Source organism: Dryobates pubescens, chromosome 4 (assembly GCF_014839835.1).
Source record: "Dryobates pubescens isolate bDryPub1 chromosome 4, bDryPub1.pri, whole genome shotgun sequence".
NCBI lineage: Eukaryota > Metazoa > Chordata > Aves > Piciformes > Picidae > Dryobates > Dryobates pubescens.
The window spans coordinates 9,283,191-9,306,380 of NC_071615.1; the positions used below are offsets into that span (position 1 = coordinate 9,283,191).

Sequence of the window (23,190 nt, forward strand, 5' to 3'; positions counted from 1 at the left end):
CCACAAATGTCCCACTGCAGTCACACTGCAGAGGGGAAGGAATGATCATTAACCTTTCTTGCTGCTCTCATGCCCCATGATAACAGACACTGGATCAGTCACATACACAGTTAGGAACATCTCAGTGCTAACCCATTTTATATTTTGTAGAGTCTACCACAACCCCAGCTTGCCAAGTAGAGCCCAGAGACCACCTTGTCAGGGACAGACTGTTTCCCAAGAAACCTAACCACAAGAGAAAAGCTTAGGATCCATGCTAAACAAGAAAAGGACAGTGAGCCATTGTTATCAGCAATCATGAGATAGAAAAATCATTTGAAAAAATTCATACTTACATTTTTTAAAAAGTAATTATAGTAAAATTCAAGTAAGAAAAAACAAATGTTCACCCTCAGAGGGTTTTCTTCTATGGTAGCAATAATCCTATCTCTCTATATCACAAGATCCAGCAACTTTTTCCCCACAGACTGCCACTTAGAAGAAGAAATCAAGGTAGGCTAACCTCTGGCATTTCCCTTCCCACTGGAGTCATAAACATTAACTCAAATGCTTAAGCAACAGTCTCTGCCCAAGGACAGCACCCACTGCAGACAGGACTGTTTCTGTTAGAACCCTGACTGCTGTGACATGTATTGTTCTTGGGACAGTGGCTGGCTCAGCTCTGCCTGCTACAGTAGCTTGTTTGTACAATCCTCGGTTTGAACAACCACAGTCCAGGGAGAAAGGCCTCCCAGAGAGATCAAAAACAAGACAGTGTCTGAAGAATAATCCCAGAAGCAGCATGGCTGTACTCTTGAGTCACCAGCTGTTAGCCTGAATACAGCCTTATCAGCACACAAAGCAGTAGGGGAGGGACTGCAAAATGAATTGTTTCCTGACACCATTATTAAACAAGGTTTTGAAGAGACCTGGCCATGGAAACAGAAGGAGCAGAGGAAATAAAGAGGTTTGCACGTTAAAAGTGCTTTCAAGTAAGCTGGTCCAAGAATTCTTTAGTCACAAGTTCAGAGAGCATACACAAAACCCAAACATCCAAGAAACAGGATGTCAGCAGCAGCCCTGCGCTTTGGGCTGCACCAATTCTGCACCAGTGGCAAACTCCCAAGGTGTAGGACCACTGCCACACAACATATGCTGAAACAGAGCCACTCATCAGCGAGATTTCTCTTCCCACACTCCACAGAACAGCATTTAGGAGTCCACCTGCAGAGTTTTATTTAGAAACTTCATGTAATGATGTATTTCTATTAAAATCACCTCAGACTTCTTTTAGAAAAGCATTCACTTGAGAATGCAGCCAATGTTTCCTACACAGGGCACTGCTGCTTCTGCCTTTCATCATGCCCAAAACAATGTAAACACTACAACTGTTTGCAAGAAAGGAATCCGAGACTGGAAAGTACACTTAAACACCTTCAACTGGAACAGTGCATATTTTATCCTAATGTAGTCATGCCTTTTATTTGCTTCTGCAGACAAGAGCAATGGCCTCTTTTGAATAGGGTCTGAAGCAACTGTGACATAACCTTACCCTTCTGTCCCCTTTATTACTTTCAGTGCAAGCTATCCACAAACACAGTGGGGATGTTTCACATATCAAAAATCCTCTTTTAAAAGAGGAAGAATTTGAAGCAATTCCAAGGTACCAAATAGCTTTACCTCTTCACCTTGTTCTTAAACAGATGCAGGGAGGACCCAGGTGAGAGATACTCCCGGTGCCCTGTGTGCCATTGGACCAAGGGCTCTTACCTAAAGACCTGCTACTCTCTGAAAGATGCAAGTTCTACTCTGTCCATCACAGCTACCCCCTGGAGGGTACTGTGTGTATTAGTAAACTCTTCTCAATCTGACAATACGTTTACTCTTAGGTTCCTCAAGTACACTACCAAAAATAGAGGGGGGCTTTGTTTTTAAATGCTTTAGTCATTCACTTTAGAATACATTCAACCTGCATGTTGCTAAGTTTTGAAGAAAACAGCAGTGCCTTTTCATACAGAAGGAAGACAACAACATTCCATTTCCTACCACTACGGAGGCCATTCTGACTCTTCCACTCATTACAAGAACAAAGCCAAACCAAGCTTCTGAGCATTACCTAGGAAAGCAGGATCCCACAGAAGGAGAAAAAGACTTCTACATCATCTGTTTCACTTACCAAAAAAGGAGCACAAACCCAAGTGAAGGTTGCCATTGCAGCGAGGTAAGCAGATTTTTTTAGGACTTTGAGTTCTTTCTGTCTGATCTCTAATACCTTCTCTCTGAAGGCTAATTCCCAAGCATAAAGTTTTAGAACTTTAATACCATTGAGAATTTCATTCATCAGCTTAATTCTGTTGTCCTTGCTCTTCATTTGAGCCACCTAAAAACAACATTGAAAAAAGTAATTAGCAGAGCACAATACCTGGCAGAGCCACAAAGTTCTCAGCTGTGTGTTTTGCAATGGCAAAATTTACTTCATTATCATCAAAAGCTTACTAGCTTCCCAAGCAGGAAATCTGAGATGCTATCTGAACAAACAACTATGCAGAATTACCAAGATGTTTTAAACCAATTAAAAGAATGCTTCATGCAACTGAAACCCTGAAGCAAGAAGAAATCTGTGACCCTGCATCAGGGCTCAGGTTCCCTACAATATGCAGTAAGAAAACAAGCCACTATAATCAAGCTTCAGTGATGTGCAGTTTGCATCTAACCATAGACCAAACTTGATTTTGCTTCATTTTCAGCACTATCAATGGCTTTCTGATAGTGCACTAAGGCAAAAAGCCTTTCATTCAGCCATAAGAAGGATGTCCCTTCATCTTCATGAAGTATATTAACAAGGGCAGTGCAAAGCTGAAGAGATGTCGTAACTCAGCACTAAGTAGAGCCAGTAGGCTGCACTGCCACTGCTATCCCTGGCAGTGTTGCTGTGACAGGGCAGATATCTGTACTTCTCCCAAGTGGAAACCAAATACCATGGTATATTTTGATAAACACCTTAAGCTAAAAGGCTTTATTTAAATAAATCAGTATCCTCTGACATTTGGCAAATCCAGTTCCTAGTGAAGTCTGTCCCAGAAAGCACAGCATGGGGGCTGCTGGAAGTAATTATTGCAAAAGAAAACATGAGAGTTTGAGTCTATATTTATTTATGTGCATTCTCTTTAGCCAAGTCAAATAAAATTGAGTAGTGATCAAGAAGACCCAACAACTAACTCTTCTCCCTTCTTATCCCTCTAAGAAAGGAAGGGGGGGGGGGGGGGAAGAGAGAGCAAGAGAAAGGGGGGGAAAAAATAGAGAGAGAGCAAGAGAAAGGGGGGGAAAAAAAGAGAGAGAGCAAGAGAAAGGGGAAAAAAAAAAAAAGAGAGAGCAAGAGAAAGGGGGGGGGGGGGGGGGGGAAGAGAGAGCAAGAGAAAGGGGGAAAAAAAGCCAAAACCCAACCACTAACAACCACCCTCCCACCCCTCCAGCACTGCAACCACCATCCTGGAAATGGATTTCATGCACCAAGGCTCATTAAGCAGACAGTAGCTTACATTTGCACTTCAGTTCCTAGGCAGCAGGTTAAAAATTAAACTAATTCCAATCCAGTAATAAGGCATTGGAAGAAGCTGCTACCTTAGTCTGAACTACTGCAACATTGTCAGACCATTATGCATCAATACACCCCGAGGCTGAAACAAACAGCCATTTGTTTATTCTGCATGTACAACATCTCTGACCTTTCTTTCTCTTCCCTCTAAGGAATAAATAGAGGGAGAGAAAAATAATTGAAAGGACAAACCCCAGGAACAAGTCAAAGAACAGAACATGTTTCTTAAACTGATGCACATACCTGATAGGTTTTTGTCTTCATTGCCATCACAGCATTTATTGGAACCAGAAGGATCATGACAGCCACACCTGCCAGCACTGAAGGACCTAAATTCTGAAAAGCAAGTCACTGTAAACATTTCTTTCAACTCATTTTGAAATAGCTTTCCAACCTCCTCTTCCCCTTTCAAGAACAGAAGGATCAAGCAGGGACTTGGGTGATGTTTAGTGATTTGAAAGAAACATCCGTCTCTAGCCCCAGAGACACAGATCCAGATCACTGTACATCTGTATCTGTCTGGGCAAGCATACAGAGATCACTTAATAGTTTTCAGTTTGTCTGGATGGCCTGCTCTGAAATACAGACCAACTCCTTGGGGATTTCATGACATTTCTGACTGACAGTGAGAATCAGGAAGTGTCAGCCTGGTGACTCTCTGGACTAGAAAAAGCAAACATCTCACATGGTGACTCTCAGTGCAGAACCACAACCACTTTTCTTTAAATCAAGTGACAAGTGAGATACTACAGATCCTACAGTCCCCCCAAAGATAGTAGCTGCCTTCTGCATCCTCCCCATATACACTCAGATGTGCAAATTAAGTGACCGAAGCAGCTCTACATGGCTTCCAAACAAACAGCATTTTCTCCACAGAATCAGTGTTAAACCCTCCAGTGATGTGAACACCAGCTGATGCACTCATGACCATGGGAAGGAGTATAGCAAGTTGCCAAACTCCAAACAGGAAACAAGACACAATACTGACCTGCCACAGTAAGTACAGTGCTAATATCACCTGCAGAGGTGCAGACCAAATCATGTTTATATAGGTAGCCAAGTCCATAAATCTCTGAGCATCCACAGACATTAGATTCACAATCTCTCCCACAGTAGAAGTCTTTCTAGCAGAATTTGTGATAACAAGTGCCTAGGTACAGACAAAAAATAAAAAAATCCCTAAGGCAACATGAAGGAAGACTCACTTATTTGCATTTTCTCCAGAGAGTTCAACTGCTTTACAGAACTTCACCTTCAGAACAAGAAGCAATCCTTCTCCCATTTCATACTCTGTTTACCCTGTTCACCTCACAACACCTAAGTTGTGCAATTTGAAGCAAGAAGCTCAGTTTAAACTAACAGAGAATTAAAGACAACAAGCAATTGGGGTTACAGTGGGCTGGTGGCTTTATTGCTTGGGGGTTATTGTTTGCTTGCTGGGGGGTTTCTTTTCAGTGTGGAATTTTCACTTGTCACCCATTTTTCCTCACACAGAGCCATCAGCCCATAGCCTTCCAAAATGTTCCAGCTTATTTCAAGATGAGGTGGCAATGTTGCCAAGTCCCAAATGAAACTATAAATGTAGAAACATCAATTTTTGCAAAAACTGAGGCACTTTCAGATCCCCAGACTAAATAAGGCAACATTTCTTGATTGGCAGCAGAAAGAAGGTGCCTGAACTTTTAACCAGTAAGACAGAAAATTGCTCTAAAAGGCTTTTATTTGTCTATTAGATTTCTAATAAGAGTTCTCTGATTTCTATTAAGAGTGAGAAATCTACCTACCAGAGTCTAATTACTGTAATTATTCACACTTAGATGCCTTTGCAGTCCCTGAAAGGCATTGTGTCTTTCAAGGAAAACACCTACCTTCCGGTAAATTACCCCCACAATAGCTGTTTTGAGCCTCATTCCAGTTACAAAGCAGATATGGAAATACTGGTGAAGAATCAGGGTCTGAAGACAGGCACTAACAAACAGCAGCCCTGTGTAAAAGTAGCCTTGCCAGTTTGGGGCAGCTTTGTTATTTACAAAGTTGATCAGCAATCTGTGGAGAGAGGAATTAGTTCTCTTGAGATGTGCAAATCAAAATGAAATGCCAAGGTTACAACCTTTGATTCTTCCAAACATTCTAAGTGTCATGCAAGTACCCAAAGTACCAAACAATTAAACACAAGCAAACTCCTCAGAAACTGGAGATGATTTTACACTAACACACATCACTCCATCCTAACAATGTGCTCCTTTAAAACATCAAGTATCACATACCTTACATGTACAGCATTCCCCTGGAGCTCACAAATCTCTTATTTCCTCCAGCTAAAACACAACTGCTCACAGTTGATTTACTGCTTCTCACCTTAAAGCAACAAAATGCCTACCTCCTCAGCCCTTTGTTGCTTCACATACTGTGACTTGTAGTCCCACTATCATTACAGGTTAGATTTAAAAAACTCTACAACTATTTTTATTGTGTTCATGCCTGACCTTCCTAGTGTGGGAAAGGAACACAAAATGGCAACTGTTTAATGCACAAAGTGATAAACTGAAAATCAATGGAGCAAAACAATCTGTGGCCATGGTCTCCCATTTGCATGACAACTCTTCCCCATAGCTGAAAGCAAAGCAGTGTGTTTGTAAATTGTCTGCATACTTTTAATACAATCATGATGTATCTAGGTCTTACTTCAGAATTTCCGGGCCTGCAAACATCAAGAGGTCATGTGCAGCTTTAAACAGGAAGCTCATGAGAAAATATGGTCCAAAGGTTTTATATAACACCTTGAATAAGGATGCTTCAGAGCTCTTCTGAGATGGTTTTATAATCAAAGCCTCAGCCTCTTCTGTCACATCACCACTTGAGTCGCTCGGTTTTGGTGGCTTTTTGGACGAGTACAACATATTTACCGGTTGCCTGAAACAAGAGCAGGTATAATATGTGGCCTTGATTCAAACATAAAGCCAACTGAAAAAGTACACAGTATACAAATGAGATGCTCATGAGCTGTTTACTGCCCTTCTTAATAGTTTAACTGCATTTTTCTGTCAGTCAAACATTGTTTTAATCACTCAACCCTAGCTAAGTAAATTGGCCCTTCAGAAACAGTCTTTGTAGGAACAGGAAACATTCCTGCTGGATCTCTCCTAAAGGTGTGCCCTAAGGAACAGGGCTGTAACCTGTGCTAAACTTTAAAAAATGCCCTCTTTTTCTAGTGTCCAGTAGGCTGCACTTTCATCAAAAGCAAGACCTCACTACACCACCAGAGCTGCAGTCAGACTTACGCCAAGTCATCCTCAATGGGCTGCACAGATTCATTTCCTGCGTCTGGCTTATGACAAGCTACATACTTCTGACCTTCTGAGCTGCATGTGAAAACACACTGTGGAAGCAAGCAAGCCATTCCCCTCCAATGAAAGGGGTGCTTCTGTTTGCTGCAGGAAGGGATGATGCAAGTAGGATAGAAACTGCAGGCATGCAGTCTAATTTTAGTCAGCTGGCTTGGGTGCCCAGGCTCCCTATATAGTCCAAGGAAAGAAATAAGCAGCTCACTTTTACACCCTGAACTGCCCTCCTGAGCCTTCAGTAACTACAGAGGGAGCCCAAGCTCCTAAATTACAGGACTGAAGTTTGATTATGTGAAAATATTTCTTCCCCAGGGAAAGGTCACACATCAAAAGTAACAACCATCAGCTTCAGATTGTGACAGACTAAGGCAAAACTTGACACAGCTCATCATCAAGCAGACACTCAACACCCTGCTTGGTCCATGCACATGAGGGCAAATACAGAGCTGCCACTTGGGCCTTACAAAAGCAGGGTTGATAACAAATGAGAAACACCTCTAAGTAGAGGCTGAGTAACTTGAGCTTTTGAACCTCCATATCTTGGAAGAACTGCTAGCCAAGATAACTGAACTTACCTCTTGGTCTTTGCCCACTCTTTTGCCCAGTTTCTAGCCAAACCTGGCACTATCTCCTCTGATGTGTCCTCTTTATTTAATGACCACAAATCCTTGGCTTCCAAAGGTCTCCGATAGCCCTGAATCATCAACCTGTGCCAGAAAGAATCAGCACTACATAGTTAAGAACACTAGAGATGTGTGTATGCATGAATACATATATAACTTGTATCAAGCCCCAAAACTGAGCCAACTCTCCACAAAAATGCATGCACAAGTTGGTACTTGCAGCAACACAGGTCTGGATGCTGAAATACACATCCTCCTGTCTTTACTGTGAGAATTAGACATCAAAACATTTAAGGACCCAGAATATACCACTGAATTCAAATGTCAGGGAACTTAAAAGAAAGGGTGAAGTGATCTCATTTGAAAATCAGCCAGGCAATTAATATTACCATGTCTACTAAATTACAAAATCTTTATTAGCCTTTAATTTCACAAAGCAATTCCTTTCATCTAGCTTTCTGTTGGAACTCAGGCCAACTATACACCGAGACAGTTTTCCATGGCTCTGTGTTTTAACTCACAAGAACATGTGTTGTGATCACATTGTACAGCATAACTACAGCTAAGTTAACCAAAAAAAACCACCACCAAAAACCCTCTTGGACAAGGGCAGCTAACAGGTTTTAATGCCTTCATTTCCAAATACCACAGATAATTTCTAGCTGCTTCTATTTCCCAAATATTTTTTATTATTATTATATTCTTTCAAAAGCACACCAGATATATACTGGCAAAATTCATAATAAAGACCCTACAGAGGCTGTAAAAAGATTCATCAGATGGGGGGTGGGAGGAATCAATTTAATCTATGTAAAAAACAGCCAGCCACAACCACCAAAATTATTAAACTCTGAAAGCAGGACACTAAAATGCCAACTGACATTTAACTGGTGCCTTATGCATTATCTTCATCTTACCCAGTAATCCACCAGAATGTGATTCTGGAGAGGAAAGAAGCACTGAATTCTGGACATGGGTTCTAAAGGAGAGAAAAAGAAAACAGTCCACATACAGAAGGAGTGATACAGGGCCAGAAGAAACAAACCAGGCAGAAAAGATGCTTTTATTTATTGGATTTTTTCACATTACTAAACTTGTCATTTGTGCTGTTGAAAGCTTCGTCAGAAAACACAAGCACAACTGCAAGGCTGTCAGCAGACCAGAGCATTTAGAATAGAATAAACCACGTTGGAAAAGACCTTTGAGATCATCAAATCCAACCTATCACCCAACACCATCTAATCAACTAAACCATGGCACCAGGTGCCCCATCCAGTCTCTTCCTAAACACCTCCAGTGATGGTGACTCCACCACCTCCCTGGGCAGCCCATCCCAATGGCCAATCACTCTTTCTGTGAAGAATTTCTTCCTAACATCCAGCCTAAACCTCCCCTGGTGCAGCTTGAGACTGTGTCCTCTTGTTCTGGTGCTGGTTGCCTGGGAGAAGAGACCAACCCCCACCTGGCTACAACCACCCTTCAGGTAGTTGTAGACAGGAATAAGGTTTCCCCTGAGACTCCTCTTTGGGACACAAGATTAAGCAGCGCTCCACATCAACAACACAACAAATAGTTGAGGGAATTTTCTAAGAGAGGGCACTGGGACATGGCACTTAAAGCTGTGGTTTAGTAGCCATGAGGTCTTGGGTGACAGGTTGGACTTGATCTTTGAGGTCTTTTCCAACCTTATTGCGTCTAAGACAGGGCAGGCCAGAGTCTCTGCAGACATCACAATCACTGTCTGCCTGCAGCAAATGCAAAGCCATAGGAGAACATAAATATGTGCGTGGGGTAGCCAGCCATAAATGAAGAATTCAGCTCTCCTGTTCTAGCAGGTAAGTGCTCCGACTTCATCAAAACAGATGCACAAAGTTAAACAAAAATAAGAAGTGGTAAACTCCAGGAAAGCATCCCAAAACAGCCCCTAAAACCCTGCACCTTACTCATCAGGCAGCACAGCAAGCAAGTTATCATCTCCTAATACGGCTGGTTGAAAACAGCAGACAGGAAGGCTGGAATCATTTCAAATGCATTTAAGGCAATCTACTTGCAGAATTTCAGTGCAGATTTCTCTTCCCTCTCTCACTGCTCTGAACAGCATCTAAAGAATGCTAAAAGCAGCCACTCCAGGGGAACAAAACCTGCTGTTTTTATCACCAGCTGTAACTGGAGCAGCTGAGGTATTTCTGTCTACAAAAATCCCCAAATATCATCAGAGTGCTGCAATTAAAACAGAGCCAAGCATTTCCAAGATGTGCATTTTCCAACCCATGTTTACATGGCCTGGCTTCCCCACTTAGCTCTCTTCAAGTGTGTTGCAATCAAGCTATGCAAAACAGACTCCTGCATTCCCTCTTCATCACAAAGCTTCTGCAGCCTTGTAGGGAACTTTAAGAGCAGGTATGAGAGATGCTTTTTTTGGAAAGGGATAAGGGTTCCACATTTCCAAAGCACTTAACCACTTGCAACAAAATGATTGCAAGCAAATCTAGCACCATCAAGGGATAGAGATTTTACACTCAGAGAAGTTAAAACAAGAAGAGAAAACAGCAGGGGGGGAGACAGTACTTTTAAGCCACCCTGACATTGTCACCAGACAGACTTCTTCAGTGAACAGAGGAAACCCTCTCAACTTCAGCAACATTTCAAAATATTCTGGACTATCCATAAAGAGCTGTAGTGCTTTCTTCCTTTACACTTTCTAAATCTAATTTCAGGTGGAAACTCTAAAGAGTCCACTAGATCCTGTGCTACCAAAATCTGGACTTTAAAGCAAAAGTTTAAAACATTAGATTACAGATAATACTATTTCTTATAAAATCAAATAGTTACCACATAAAGAACTATTAATCCTACTGACAGTCCTGCGAGACAGAATGAAGTCAAGTTGTAACAAATCCAGACTTCTGTATTGTAATCACAGTGAAAAGAAGAGGCAAAACATTGTTTGATTCTATGCACATCAGCACCTACATCTTTGAAACTTCACTGTAGTGTTTTGGGTTAAGTAAACCCATAACAAAATTTTACTCGAGATCTACAAATATTTCTGGTTTGGAAATGCTTGGCAGAAGGGAACCAAGCAGAATTTAAGACTGATTAATGTGACTTCCTTTGTTCTTTCCCCATGGCAACATTCAGTAAACACACCACTCAGGAGAAAAGAAGGTTAAGGTTTAAAGTCTTCATTATTTCCTAGAGGCACTCCTAGAAATACTCAAAAAACAAACCACTGTGGTCTCAGAGCACCTTGTAATTACTGTAACCATGATCAAAGCAGAAAAGGTTTCCCTAAATCTACAGTATCCTGTCAAATACATTTGTGCCCGGAATGAGATGAAAAGAACCCAAAGATTAAGAGGATCCACAGATTCAGCAGCATACTCCTCCCTCCAGACATAGGCATGCAGACTGTCTGCCAGTGGTATGCAGAGTAACGCTGGCACACTGGATAGACCCGAGAAGGTGATTGTGGAATTCAGCAAGTGCAAATGGTTAGGGACCTATTCCGCAGTTTAGAAGCATAGAATCAATAAGGTTGAAAAAGACCTCAAAGATCATCAAGTCCAACCTGTCACCCAACAGCTCATGACTACTAAACCATGGCACCTGGTGCCACGTCCAATCCCCTCTTGAACACCTCCAGGGACAGCAACTCCATCACCTCCCTGGGCAGCCCATTCCAATGGCTAACAACTCTCTCTGTGAAGAACTTTCTCCTCACCTCCAGCCTAAACTTCCCCTGGCACAGCTTGAGACTGTGCCCTCTTGTTCTGGTGCTGGTTGCCTGGGAGAAGAGACCAACCCCAACCTGGCCACAACCTCCCTTCAGGTAGTTGTAGAGAGCAACAAGGTCTCCCCTGAGCCTCCTCTTCTCCAGGCTAAACAACCCCAGATCCCTCAGCCTCTCCTCACAGGGCTGTGCTCGAGGCCTCTCCCCAGCCTCGTTGCCCTTCTCTGGACACGTTCAAGAGTCTCAATGTCCGCATTTATTTTACACCTTCCTTCATCAGTCAGTACCACCTAACATCCATCAAATCAGAACTACATCTTATCAAAAAATATAGAACTGGAACTTCTCAACTTGGAAGACCCAAACTCCAGGCAGTGACAGGTGTCACTCCACTGTGACTTGGGTCTAGCCTGGAGCTAAGCAAGCAGTACAAAGCTGCAGCACCCCCTGTGTCACTTTAGATCCATGCCATACAGCCAGAGCCTAGAGCTGAGAACCTAAGCAAAAAAAAAAAATACTACTGATGTCTACATCCAGACCACCCTCTGACATTAACTGCTTCTGCAATTGAGCTGGTTAAAGTTTTGCTTGGCACAAGAGAGGTAAATATGGACATCCAATGCAGTTTTCCAGGTGTAGATCCTCAAGAGAACACACATCCTTCAGCGTTCCTGCCTGCTGAATGCTACCAGATGACTAGGAGGCAGCACTTCAACCCAATAGTGCCTACCAATTGCAGGAAGTGCTACTGAATATAAACACATCCGACCTAACCTTCAGGGACAGTATTCAGGAATGACTGAAGCAGCATTTCTGCTCTCTTAAATGCAGCCCACCCTGTTTTGCATTTCGTGGGCTTCATCTGCATCACCAACTAAAGGTTAGAAAGAACAGTCCATGGCAAACAAGTTAACAAGAACTGAATGATTTGGCATCTGATAAACTGGCATTGTACAGAGTACTGCCTGCACAATGCCTAGCAGCCAGGACAAACTGAACACTTACAGGATCATTTATTGTTTCAGAAAACAGAGGTGGTCGTTCTGGAAAACAGCACAGGATGAGCTGCACAAGTAACAGGACGAAGTAGATGCAGAAGGTGACATAACGGAAAGCATCCACTTTAGCACCCTGTAAAGGAAGGCAACATTCCAGTTAGAAGGCTTGAGGAATTTCTTTAAAACAACATGTTACTCTTAAACACAAACCAGCTTCTTACTGTGAATTCTGTAAACTGTCACACTACCCACACACATGCAAATTGAAGTCAATGCCTATTTTGGTGAAAAGGAGGTAAAGAGAGGAGGGGAGCAGATGAAAGATACCATTTACTTTTGACCAGTCACTGCCATGAACACACAAGCATGAACTTCTTCCATGGAGAAGTTCACTTTAAGACACACTTTGCACCAATGCAGAATGCCCCAATTTGAAGTCAAGGTATTCTTTACAGGAGTAAGGCATGCATGCACTGGGTAGGATAGAGTTTTCAAAGCCAATCTGTTAATTAGCATGCATATAGAAATCTAATTAGAGGAGCCAGATTTAGGTTACAGCTTGTGCTGTACTCAACTTCCAGAGGTTGTTTCATTTTTTAGACTGGGACTGATACATAAAGTACAATCCACAGAAATCAAAGACCAGGGGCAGGTGAACACACACACCCCACCACCAGTGAAATACCACTCCAACAGCTAAAGACAGAAGTTGGCTGGAAGTTCTCATAATTCACAGCACGGCTTTAGTGCTCCAAGAAATAGAAGTGATAAGTCACTTTTAGGCAGCTCCATAACCAATCTCATCTTTGAGGTGGCCTTACTATAGCGCAGATGGACATAAAAATATTTCAGGTGCCCGTTTTCCTCTTGTCTCAGCAGCTCAGACCCCATGAACACTACCAGCAAGTGCTCCAGGACATTTGCTGCACAGCCAACAGGAAGAAGGAGACGTAAGCCCCCAGAAGCTTCCTGTCAAACATCGCACACTTCCAGTGCGCTCTAGCAGACAGCTCCTCTGCAGCAGCTGGCAGGACTTCCTTGGCAGCTCTTGCTACAGTTCAGATCACTATGAATTTCACTAGCCATCAAGTCTTGCTTGTTTTGCTTTCTTAACTCAAGGAACAGAGGTGTGCTGAACAGGTCATTAACTGCCTCGACTGGCATCATCAGCAAGCAGCTCCTCTGCTCCTGCAGGATTTGGGACTATTTTCACCTGGATGAGGCTAGCAATCACTTACCGGATTTAAGGCCTCTATTATTTTGGATCTAAAAACCACCGTGGCACATGACAATGAGATGAGCCAGAAAATCATCATTACACCTGAAGACTGGACTCCTTTTATTCTTTCATATTGTATTAAAAATGTGGCAATCAGCTGTGGACAAATAAAATAAACATGTAGTTACAAACTGTGTTGAAGTGTGCTTACCGAACACTTCAAACACAGTAACTCACAGACATTCTATCAGCCAGACATTTTAAGTGTGATTCAAAAATATGTTTAAATGGGAAGTTCTCTGCAGCAGCAAGGATAAGAAGTGGACAAAAAAAAGAGAAGAGGAATACATATTGCATAGAAGTAAATGACGACATGCACAAAAGCACTGGCAAAATTTGTTTGGCTGCTTTTACCTTCCTGGCTCTACATCACAAACCAAATGCAGTTACAGTACAGTGACACTGTACACTTTGCAAGTGTTTCCTGACTATTTTTTCTTTTCATATACAAAGACTTTTTTTTTTTCCATACAAGTCATGAAGCCAAACAACAGTGACCAAATATGACTCAATTTCTGTGTTTTGTGTGTTTTCAGAGTCTTTTAGGAAGCTGCTATGACTTGGTAATCTCACTGGGCTGCCGAGATGTGCATTTTCAATCAGCCTGACAAAAGCTTGACAACTGCATTATCAAATGACCACAAACCACTTAACAGCTTTTGCACCTGTCAGTATGTTTCAGAGTTGTTGGCTCCTCTGGTTTGTTTTGATTTTTTATATCATTGTGGTTACTGTTGGGTTTGTTGTTGCTGCCCATCCCCTTCCTGAGTAACATCTTTAGTAAGTACCAAGCCTGTGATAAATATAAGGCAACTGACAATAAATGAATAATAAGGCAGATGCAGAGATTCTGGTGCCAAAGCAGACAATACTTGTGCATCTAGACAGAAAGAGGTAGCTGGGGACACACAAGTACGTCAGGTGGCACTGAAGATTTTTCCACCCTGCTAGAAAGTGTAACAAAGAAAACAAGCACTAAGAGAATGGTACAGACAAGGAGTTTGTCAGAGATACTCAACATGCCTTCAGCTGACTTTTACCAAGTTTAGTGTGGTTTATATTAACTAGGTTTAGTCAGTTCTCTCAGTTTGACTTCTCCACCCACGCTTTAGTCAGGCCATTAAATGAATTAAATACCTTTAGCCTAGCAAAACAAAGCAGGACAACCAGCACCAGCTTGTGTGTTGAGATGCAACACACAGAGCACAGCTGGGCTGGGAGGGCTTCCTACCTTTTAATAAAGAAAGCAGACAATCCTGAGTCAGAGTTTCACAGAGCAACTGCAGATGAAGTCTGCATGTGAAGGTTGCAGCTTAAGGAATTACAGCAGCAAATAAGGCTAAGACGTGTGTTACTGCCTAAGGGTTTGCATGAGCAAAAGCCACAGCAGCAGGACTCACCATTGTTATACCCAGCACTGTAGGGCTAACCAGGAAAATGTTTTGACTTCTTTCCCAGAAAGAGTAGAAAACGTCTGCCCAGCAGACCAGCCACAGCATTAGGCCCAAAGCCTGCAATACAGAAGAGTATTTCACACTCCAGTTTACAGAGATTGGGCAGCACAATCTACACATGGACACCAGCTGCTATGCATTAGGAGTCATCGTAATCTGACCTTCTCTTTTGAGCAATTCCACAACACACACAAGAGAAGAATCATTTGCCTTTACCTATAGAAGAGTAATTTGCCTTTACCTATTGGATCCCCCCACTGGAAGAAAAATGTTTACTCATTTTTAATACCACATAATTCAGTGTATTATGAAACACAAAGAAGCTCGTGTACCTCGCTCCTGAGTAACAGATTGCAGAGACAAAAGCTCTCCAATACTCCATGCTATTAGAGTCCTTAAAATGTTTCACTTATTCTGCAGGGGGGATTAAGAACACATTAACTGCCTGTCTCACAGTACAAGGAGAACACCTGCAGCGTTTCTAGAAATCTGTGCCATGTAACTTATGAAGCTGACAGGATAATAAAGTTCTTTTATTACTGCAGCAACAGCCTCGAGATTGAGTTGCCTTAAGAAGTCTTCACCAACTGGTGTTACCAAGGATTCACATGCTTTTTTGTCAGAGTGTATTTCATAAAGCCTACTGATAAAAGGGCAACTGAAATACACAAGGCTTGGAAATCAAACACAAGCAGAACAAGTAAGTTACAGCTGAAGCGTGCATTGATGCTCAACAAAAACAGTGTGCTAAAACACACCTGAAAACAGATTCAAACGTGCAGGTAAGCTTAGCAAGATGCAACTGAAAAGCCACCTTACCGTCTTGGCTTTGTTGAGGTTTGACATTTGTATGTACCCCCTGTCATGGCAGCGAAGGTACACGTAGTACACAGGGAAGCAGACCCATAGGTAAATGCAAGGGATCCACACCAGGACTGTGTTCTGAAAGCATGGGGTGAAGTCTGGATTTTCTGTGTGCCATGTCAGGTTCCAGTCCTGGGAAGAGAAAATAGGACAAGTTAAAGAAGAAGAAAATAATGAACTCTGGTATTTGAAAGAAGAAATGGCCACTGCCTGCTTCTTCCTGTACCTTTTCTGGTGCAGCTACACTTGTATTAAACTGTCTCCATTCTGTGATGTATCTGATTTTACTGCATTTTTTGTAGCTCAGGAATTCTAAACATTCAGAAGACAACTGTCACTTCTGTTGGTTGCACACCACTGCCACAACATAACTCACTCAAATGGAATACCTTGAAAAGTACTTATTGGAATCTTAAACAGTATTAATCAAGGATTTTCACATTACTGTTGTGGAAAACTAGTATGAGAATGCCAGCTCTCTCCCATTATGACATGGAATATCACTACCAGTGCAGAAAATGAACATGAGAATGCCACTCTAACCACTGTCTACCTATGTATAAATACATATTGCATTGCCAAGTCAGTGTGGAAACATTATTTGGCACACAGTAAAAGTGAACACCACAAGACAACATCACTTCACTATTTATGAAGTAGTCTCACAGCCCCCAGGCAAGTTAGGGAAATCTCTTGAAGGGCAATTTTACCTTAAAACTACTGAGTCTGCTGTAAAGCTATAGCAAGGGACACTTCAGTGAAGTGCTGTAGGTTTCTGACCCTCCAGCAGAATGACACAATACAGGGATCACTGCTGCAGATGCATAGCAATATTTGATAGCCAAAGCATAGCTCATAGGCTTCAGTGTTAAAGCCACACAGCCCAGAGCAGCAGTCCTATGCCCAAAGGCTCGTTAACTAGTGTCATTTTTCAGCTGCAAAGCATTTTTTCCAGTTGCACCATTTCCAACTGCACAGAATACCAGTGCCACTACTGGGACATAATGGCAGTCAGTAATCCTTCTCCTCAATAAAAGCCTGAGCTGGTCACAGAAGTAAGTGCCATTGTTCACATTTTATAGATGAGGAGACAGAACCAAAAGGAGTTGGAGCATCTAAACCTTCTATTTCAACATCAAAGCTGGAAACAGATCCCACTGTCCAGAATCACCACACTTTGATCATTATTTGCTTCATATTCCACTGATTAAACAGCTTCAAATGTAATTACAAAGAGAGGAAAATAGATCTAAGCAGATAAAAGCTGCAAACATTTCAATTTGAGGCTAACCAGACATTATTTTAATCGCAGAACACATTCCCCCTTGAATCTGAGCATTCCATATTAAGATGTTCTGAGAGGTTTTTTGTTGGCTTCTTTTGGAGGGCAGAGGGAGGGGTTGTAGGCTTTTTGGTGCTTGATTCAGTTGGCTCTTTTTTTTTGTTTGTTTTTGGAGAGAGAAAAAACAAACAACTACAAACTTCTTTTGAAAATGTATACATGAAAACATTTCCTTCCCTACTTCCCTCTCAGTTTCTGTCAGTATCTAGGACTTCTTTCTGAGTTAGATACAAGAGTATGTACAGGGGGCACATCTGTTATTTTTCTCCACTAATTCCACAGCAGTCTTAAAGTTCTTCTCACTTCCTATCTTTTCTTATGTGCCAGTTTAACCATGAAGAAATACATACATACATCTCCACACTTTATACAGCTAGTTCAAGGAAATTAACACTGGTAAAGCATAAAAACGCCCAGCTGTGTTTCAGTGCACCTGCAGAGGAGTCAGGTAAGCTGTTGGTGAGAAGGCTGGGGCAGCCAGACACTGTAGACAAACCACACGCTTGTTAAGTCCCCTGGCTGCAGATCATCATCAGACATTCAGCTGAGTCATCCTTACATTCAGCTGCTGCTCAAATGGGTTTGGCTTTCTAAGTCCCAGATGCTCTGCTGCAGCACAACAGCCAAGAAAAAGTCTCATGACTCTGCAGAACAGTTTACAATTCACAAATTCAGATGGTTAATGTGATTACACAAGCGCACTGACAGGATGTAATCAGCTTTACAAACAAACAAGAGCACTGACATCATTTACTGAGTACACTTCTGGAGACCCACACACTGCTTAAGAAAGTGACTGTCTCCTTTCCAGGGTTTTCCAAATGTTTGCTGCAAAGCGAATCAGGCAATCACCAGAAAGGACAAAGCTGGTGATGCACAGCCAGGTGGCTAAACAAAGGCGCTGCATGCATGGCTGCTATGCATATTGGCTAGAGCACATTCTGAACACATGTAAGAGTCAAATGAAAGACTGCAGGTTGGCAAGTTACCTGGAAGTGTTTCTGCAGGCAGGCAGGGGGTACAGTGCAATGGTACTCAAGGATTAAGAATGGCAAGTGGGGAGAAATGGGCAGTTTTGTGTAAGATTACTGCTAGGATTTAACAGCTACAGCAGGAGAAACAGTTACACGTAGGGGAGGTGCAGAAACCCCTTTTTACAGTCATTTCAGATGGCAAAAGGCAAGGAAAGCAAGCATGAAGAGAGAGACATGGTGGTATTTTTTCCTACTCATTCCCTAGGAGCAGTTCTCTAAGGTTATGACTACACATGGCAGTAGCCCAGACAGGATTAGAGCCGTAAGGCAAATGCTGCTGAGCATCCGATGTCCTCACAAGACACCTTTCCACTAGGTACACAAAAGTCAAGTTGTAGGCTCCCTGCAGCCTGGCCAGAGTGCCCATCAGCCACTGGAGCACACTTCCCAGTTGACGCCTGTCCAAAAGGTACTTGACTGCTCTTAAGCAAACCAACAAGCAGGACAGAGGACACTCAGGAGGTCACATCAGAAGCTGGCTCCAGTCTGAACTGAGATGTTAATGCTCTCAGAGGGCAAAGCCAGGAGGAAGTCAACCCACTACAGAAGAAAGGCATGACCTAAGCTCTGCATGGAGAATCCCATAGCTCCATGAGCTTCAGCAGTGGGTGGAAAACGTGGCACCCTCCCCACGAAACAAACAAGCATTCAGTCACTGCTCTGTCACACAAGCCCAGGCAAGCCCTGCCAGTTTAGAGCACACACTTCTCCTTCACTTTAAACTCAGTTTCAGAGCTGTAGGATTTTTCAGCACAAACCAAACTTATTTACAGATCAATGTAGAAGCATTCATGGAAGCAGACCTTTGCATTAAGTGGTTAGCACAATAATGACATCTTTTCTGACTCAAGTTCTAGACACAGTATTCCAGCAAGTTCTAGTAAAGCCCTAAGTTGCGCCATTTTCACACTAACGACAGTTTTCATTCTGACTGATCAAGCTAACCTTTCTACTTTGAAAGGGAACATCAAATGACAGAGATCCAAGGATCCACTGAAAGCCTGCACAAACCACCAGCCTCCTGGCATGAAGAAGGAAAAAAAGGGCTAGGTGTGTAGCTGGCAGATTGTCTCATCTGGAAGCAGCCCTTCATTGAAGATATGACTGCAGAAACCCACAAGAGAAGAATTTGTGTGATCCTTGTTCCTTTCCTGGTACACAGTAGGAGAGTTTTAGTCTGGTTGAGAACCACCACATCACTGATGTTAAATAGTTTCAGGTTGGGTTTGGTTTCGTGGGGGGTTTATACTTTTAAAATCCCTGGACATTTGGAATGTTTCCTAAAATGGCAAATGGGCATTTTAAATTTATCTGACCTAGTTCTCAGTTTTCATTTCCACTACCAGCACTGTGGCTGAAAAAAAATAAGAAGAAAACCAACCAGTCCACAGTTTCTGTGCCCAAAAGCACATTTTCTTTTATGGTACAAAAAAGCTTCCTAACATATTAGAAGTGAAACCCTCTCTTTCCAAGAGCAGCAGAAAAGCTGTTTCATGTTCCATAGAATCACACAGATCTATTCACAGGTAAGCCAGCTCTTTAACAGTCCTTTAACTGAGGAAAACAAAGAACCCTGTTAATTCCCATCTAAAACATCAGTAACAGGAAGATAAAAACCTTGGCAACAGGACCATGAGACAAAGTTGCACCATGAAAGGTCAGTTATGCTGACTGCAAGGCAGTTGCATGCCTCCAGTGTGCTTGACCTGAGGAACAAGTCTTTGACCCTGGACCCTGAGGCTGGCTAGCTCTCCCCTGGCAGCCAGGAAGGCTGTGAAGGGAGCAGCCAGCCTTCGCCTGCTCTCACATCAATCACACTGCTTGACCCCCAGCATATTTTAACATTCTGGCTGGCACAAATGGAGAGACCAGAACTGCTCAGTTTCATGCCTGCTGTGCACAAGTGTGCTGGAGATGCAGGCTGCCAAGCATGCTGTTAAACCTACCTGCGTGAACCAGCTTAAACATTGCCACACACCTACGTAAAAAATGGAATTACAAAACCCCACTGGAATCTTAATACCACAGCCAACACTTACTCCTTCAAGTGGAGTTTGACACTGCATCATTGTGTACCTACTACTTTGATATCACCCACAGAAGAACCACTTCCTTTGTCATACCATGATATGGTTCCTCAACCTTATTTTCCTAACAGCACATGAAATATTTTTTCACTTCCTGGAATGCTTACTGCTACTAGATTGCAAGTAATTAGCACTCTCAGGCACTAACACTGCAACTGCAGCTGACAACTTCTATTATAATGCCATTATAGCTTTCTTGTTGGAATGGGAAGTCTCACCATCTGGCAGCTCTAGATACTGCATTAAGAAGCTCCCCAGTGTAGCACCTACAAACCCAGGAGCTGACTCAACCATTCTGCCTCAGATGCTGAGACCATCAGCCTGTAGTCCACACAATCCAAGACAGCAAATTTCCTGCCTGCCTCTTCCCAGAGCAGAGATTTGCCTAATCTGGATGAGCCTACAGCTTCAGATGAGCTACTAGCATCAGTGGACAACACAAGGTTTGGGGAGCAGAAATGGACCTCTCCCTTTAAGGATGTCTCAAAGGAACACTGCCCTTGCTTTGTAAGTCTTAAATACCACCACTCTCCATAAAACACAACAGTAAAAAATGACACTCTTGACCACACTGAGAATTAAGGAAAACAATTAACTACAAATTGATCCAGACTTTGCAGTAGGCTAGGAGGTCTGTTTTCAAGTGATGACCTTAAAAGAGCTCTCTGAAGTTACTCATCTTGCCAAGTAAGTTTCATTCATAGAATCATAGAATTGTCAGGGTTGGAAAGGACCTCAAGGATCATCTAGTTCCAACCCCCCTGCCGTGGGCAGGGACACCTCACATTAGACCAGGTTGCCCAGAGCCTTAAAAACCTCCAGGGACAGGGCTTCTATTGCCTCCCTGGGCAACCTGCTCCAGTGTCTCACCACCCTCATGGTGAAGAACTTCTTCCTAATATCCAATTTGAATCTACCCTTTTTTTTTTTTTTTAATTCCCCATTCAATTGAGCTTTACAAATTTTGAAGACAGACTGAGATCACATTCTCCAAACAGAGCAAATATAGCATCATTACTCTGCCATTCATGTTCTGAAGTCAGTTCATGAAACACACACTGAGGCTCACCATTTCTCTAAGAACATACATAGAACAGAGCCTGTAACAAGCATACTACTACACCATCTTCACCAGCATAACACTTGCCCTGTTCAGGCTAAATCACAAGAGGTGACTGGTTGACAAAAAGCAAAAGAAATTCATACAAGAGAAATACTCCAGAATTCACACACAAAAAAGGCAGCAGAATCACTCTCCTGCAGCTCCCATCTGCTCAGCAACACTCACAGAAACAAGCAGCAGGCAACACCACCTCTAACAGTGGCAAGCAAGGCACTAACTCGAGTACATGACTCTGAGCAACCACTGCAAACTTCCCACTTAAACATACTGTGCATAGTCCATTGAAATGATTTTGGAAAGGTACTGCTTGCACTAAAGAATCCAGTGGCTCTAGAATCAATTCCAGATGAAGGAAGCATAACCTGCAAGGACAAACACACCTTTCCACCTTAGATGAAGCTTTATTTCCTTTAGCCTTTTTTCTCAATGAACAAGGTCACCCAAATGCAGGGATCTCCCCGTGACACACCAGAGCTGTTGGTGCAGATGAAGTGAGTGCAGAATGCACAGGTGGAATGTATGTAAGGAACAAGTTCTTTACTATGAGAGTAGTGGAACGCTGCACAGGTTGCCCAGGGAGGTGGTTGAGGCCCCTTCCCTGGAGATACTCGGGGTGAGGCTCGACAAGTTCCTGGGCAGCCTGGTCCAGTTGGGGATACCCCTGCTGAATGTGGGGAGGTCAGACTAGATGACCTTTGGAGGTCCCTTCAAGCCTGGACCATTCCATGATTCATTCTATGAATGGTACCTTTGCTGTGACACACACAAAGTCAGCTCACACTGCACTGAAGGACAGCTTTCAACACAATGGGAATTCCTTTGAAGTCCTATGCTAGCTATGTGAAATTAGTGCTTTATTAGTTTACTGTATCACCTAAGGGTGCACTATGCAAACACAAAGTAGAAGAATTTAAAGTACAGATTTTACAGCAGTATCTTTCCAACAGCTCCTTCCTATGCTTAATGAAAGAGAGGCAGGAGCGATTGTTTCATTTTTAGAACACACAAGTGGGATTCAACTGAAAAGTAAAATCCCCACAACCAGATACTTGCTTCCATTCCCAGACTCTAAAAACCACTTCTGCAAGGAGAAATGACAGATTTATGCTCCTGAACAGAACTGTGTCATTTACCACAAACAGTGGAACAAATGAACAGAGTGTGCCAGACTGCCGATTTGTGGAGAGACTTCAGCTCCTCCCTTCACGGTCACATCTGAGGACAGTTGCTCATATACCCACAAAGTTCTCAGGCATTTCTTCAGGCCAGTAACAACCCTGTAAGAGCAGAAAGTTTCTGCCTTTTTGTTGTTCTGCTGCCACAAAGGTGAAATAAGAAATGTTAATGCCAATTAGCACAGTGGGATGTAAAAAATAGATTCAGATTTCCAATTCTCATGGAGATCGTGTTCACTCACAGAATCAACAGCTTAGGGGTTGGGGGTGGGTAATTACTACCACAGGAGAACTCAACCTACCATGCAGTTGAGGATCATCTTATACTTCATACTAGAGTCTTGGGGGTGGGGAGTTCACCAAATGGTCACAAAGCAAAACATTCTTCCTTATAAAACCATGAATGGAACAAAACAACTGCCATTAAATCCAAAGTTTATCGGTTGAGATGCTAGCAGCAGCCAGGGAAGCAAGGAAAATGTAAAGCAGACAAAGTTCAAAACATACAGATCTCCAATTAAGATTCTGATGTGTCTGAATAAAAAGCCTTGCATCACTTA

General features: G+C 42.6%; 1 protein-coding gene across 1 annotated transcript in view; it reads right to left on the minus strand.

The window, feature by feature from the left end:
- The window catches only part of LOC104299414 (multidrug resistance-associated protein 1), a 51,632-nt gene that overhangs the window by 22,442 nt on the left and 6,000 nt on the right, over positions 1–23,190 (minus strand). The window contains exons 2-12 of the mRNA XM_054180433.1: positions 15,825–16,001; positions 14,952–15,062; positions 13,511–13,648; positions 12,280–12,405; positions 8,459–8,520; positions 7,494–7,625; positions 6,260–6,487; positions 5,443–5,620; positions 4,563–4,724; positions 3,818–3,910; positions 2,156–2,359 (exon numbers count right to left, since the gene is read on the minus strand). Coding sequence (XP_054036408.1) covers positions 2,156–2,359; positions 3,818–3,910; positions 4,563–4,724; positions 5,443–5,620; positions 6,260–6,487; positions 7,494–7,625; positions 8,459–8,520; positions 12,280–12,405; positions 13,511–13,648; positions 14,952–15,062; positions 15,825–16,001 — 1,611 coding nt within the window. The remainder of the gene's footprint in view (positions 1–2,155; positions 2,360–3,817; positions 3,911–4,562; positions 4,725–5,442; positions 5,621–6,259; positions 6,488–7,493; positions 7,626–8,458; positions 8,521–12,279; positions 12,406–13,510; positions 13,649–14,951; positions 15,063–15,824; positions 16,002–23,190) is intronic.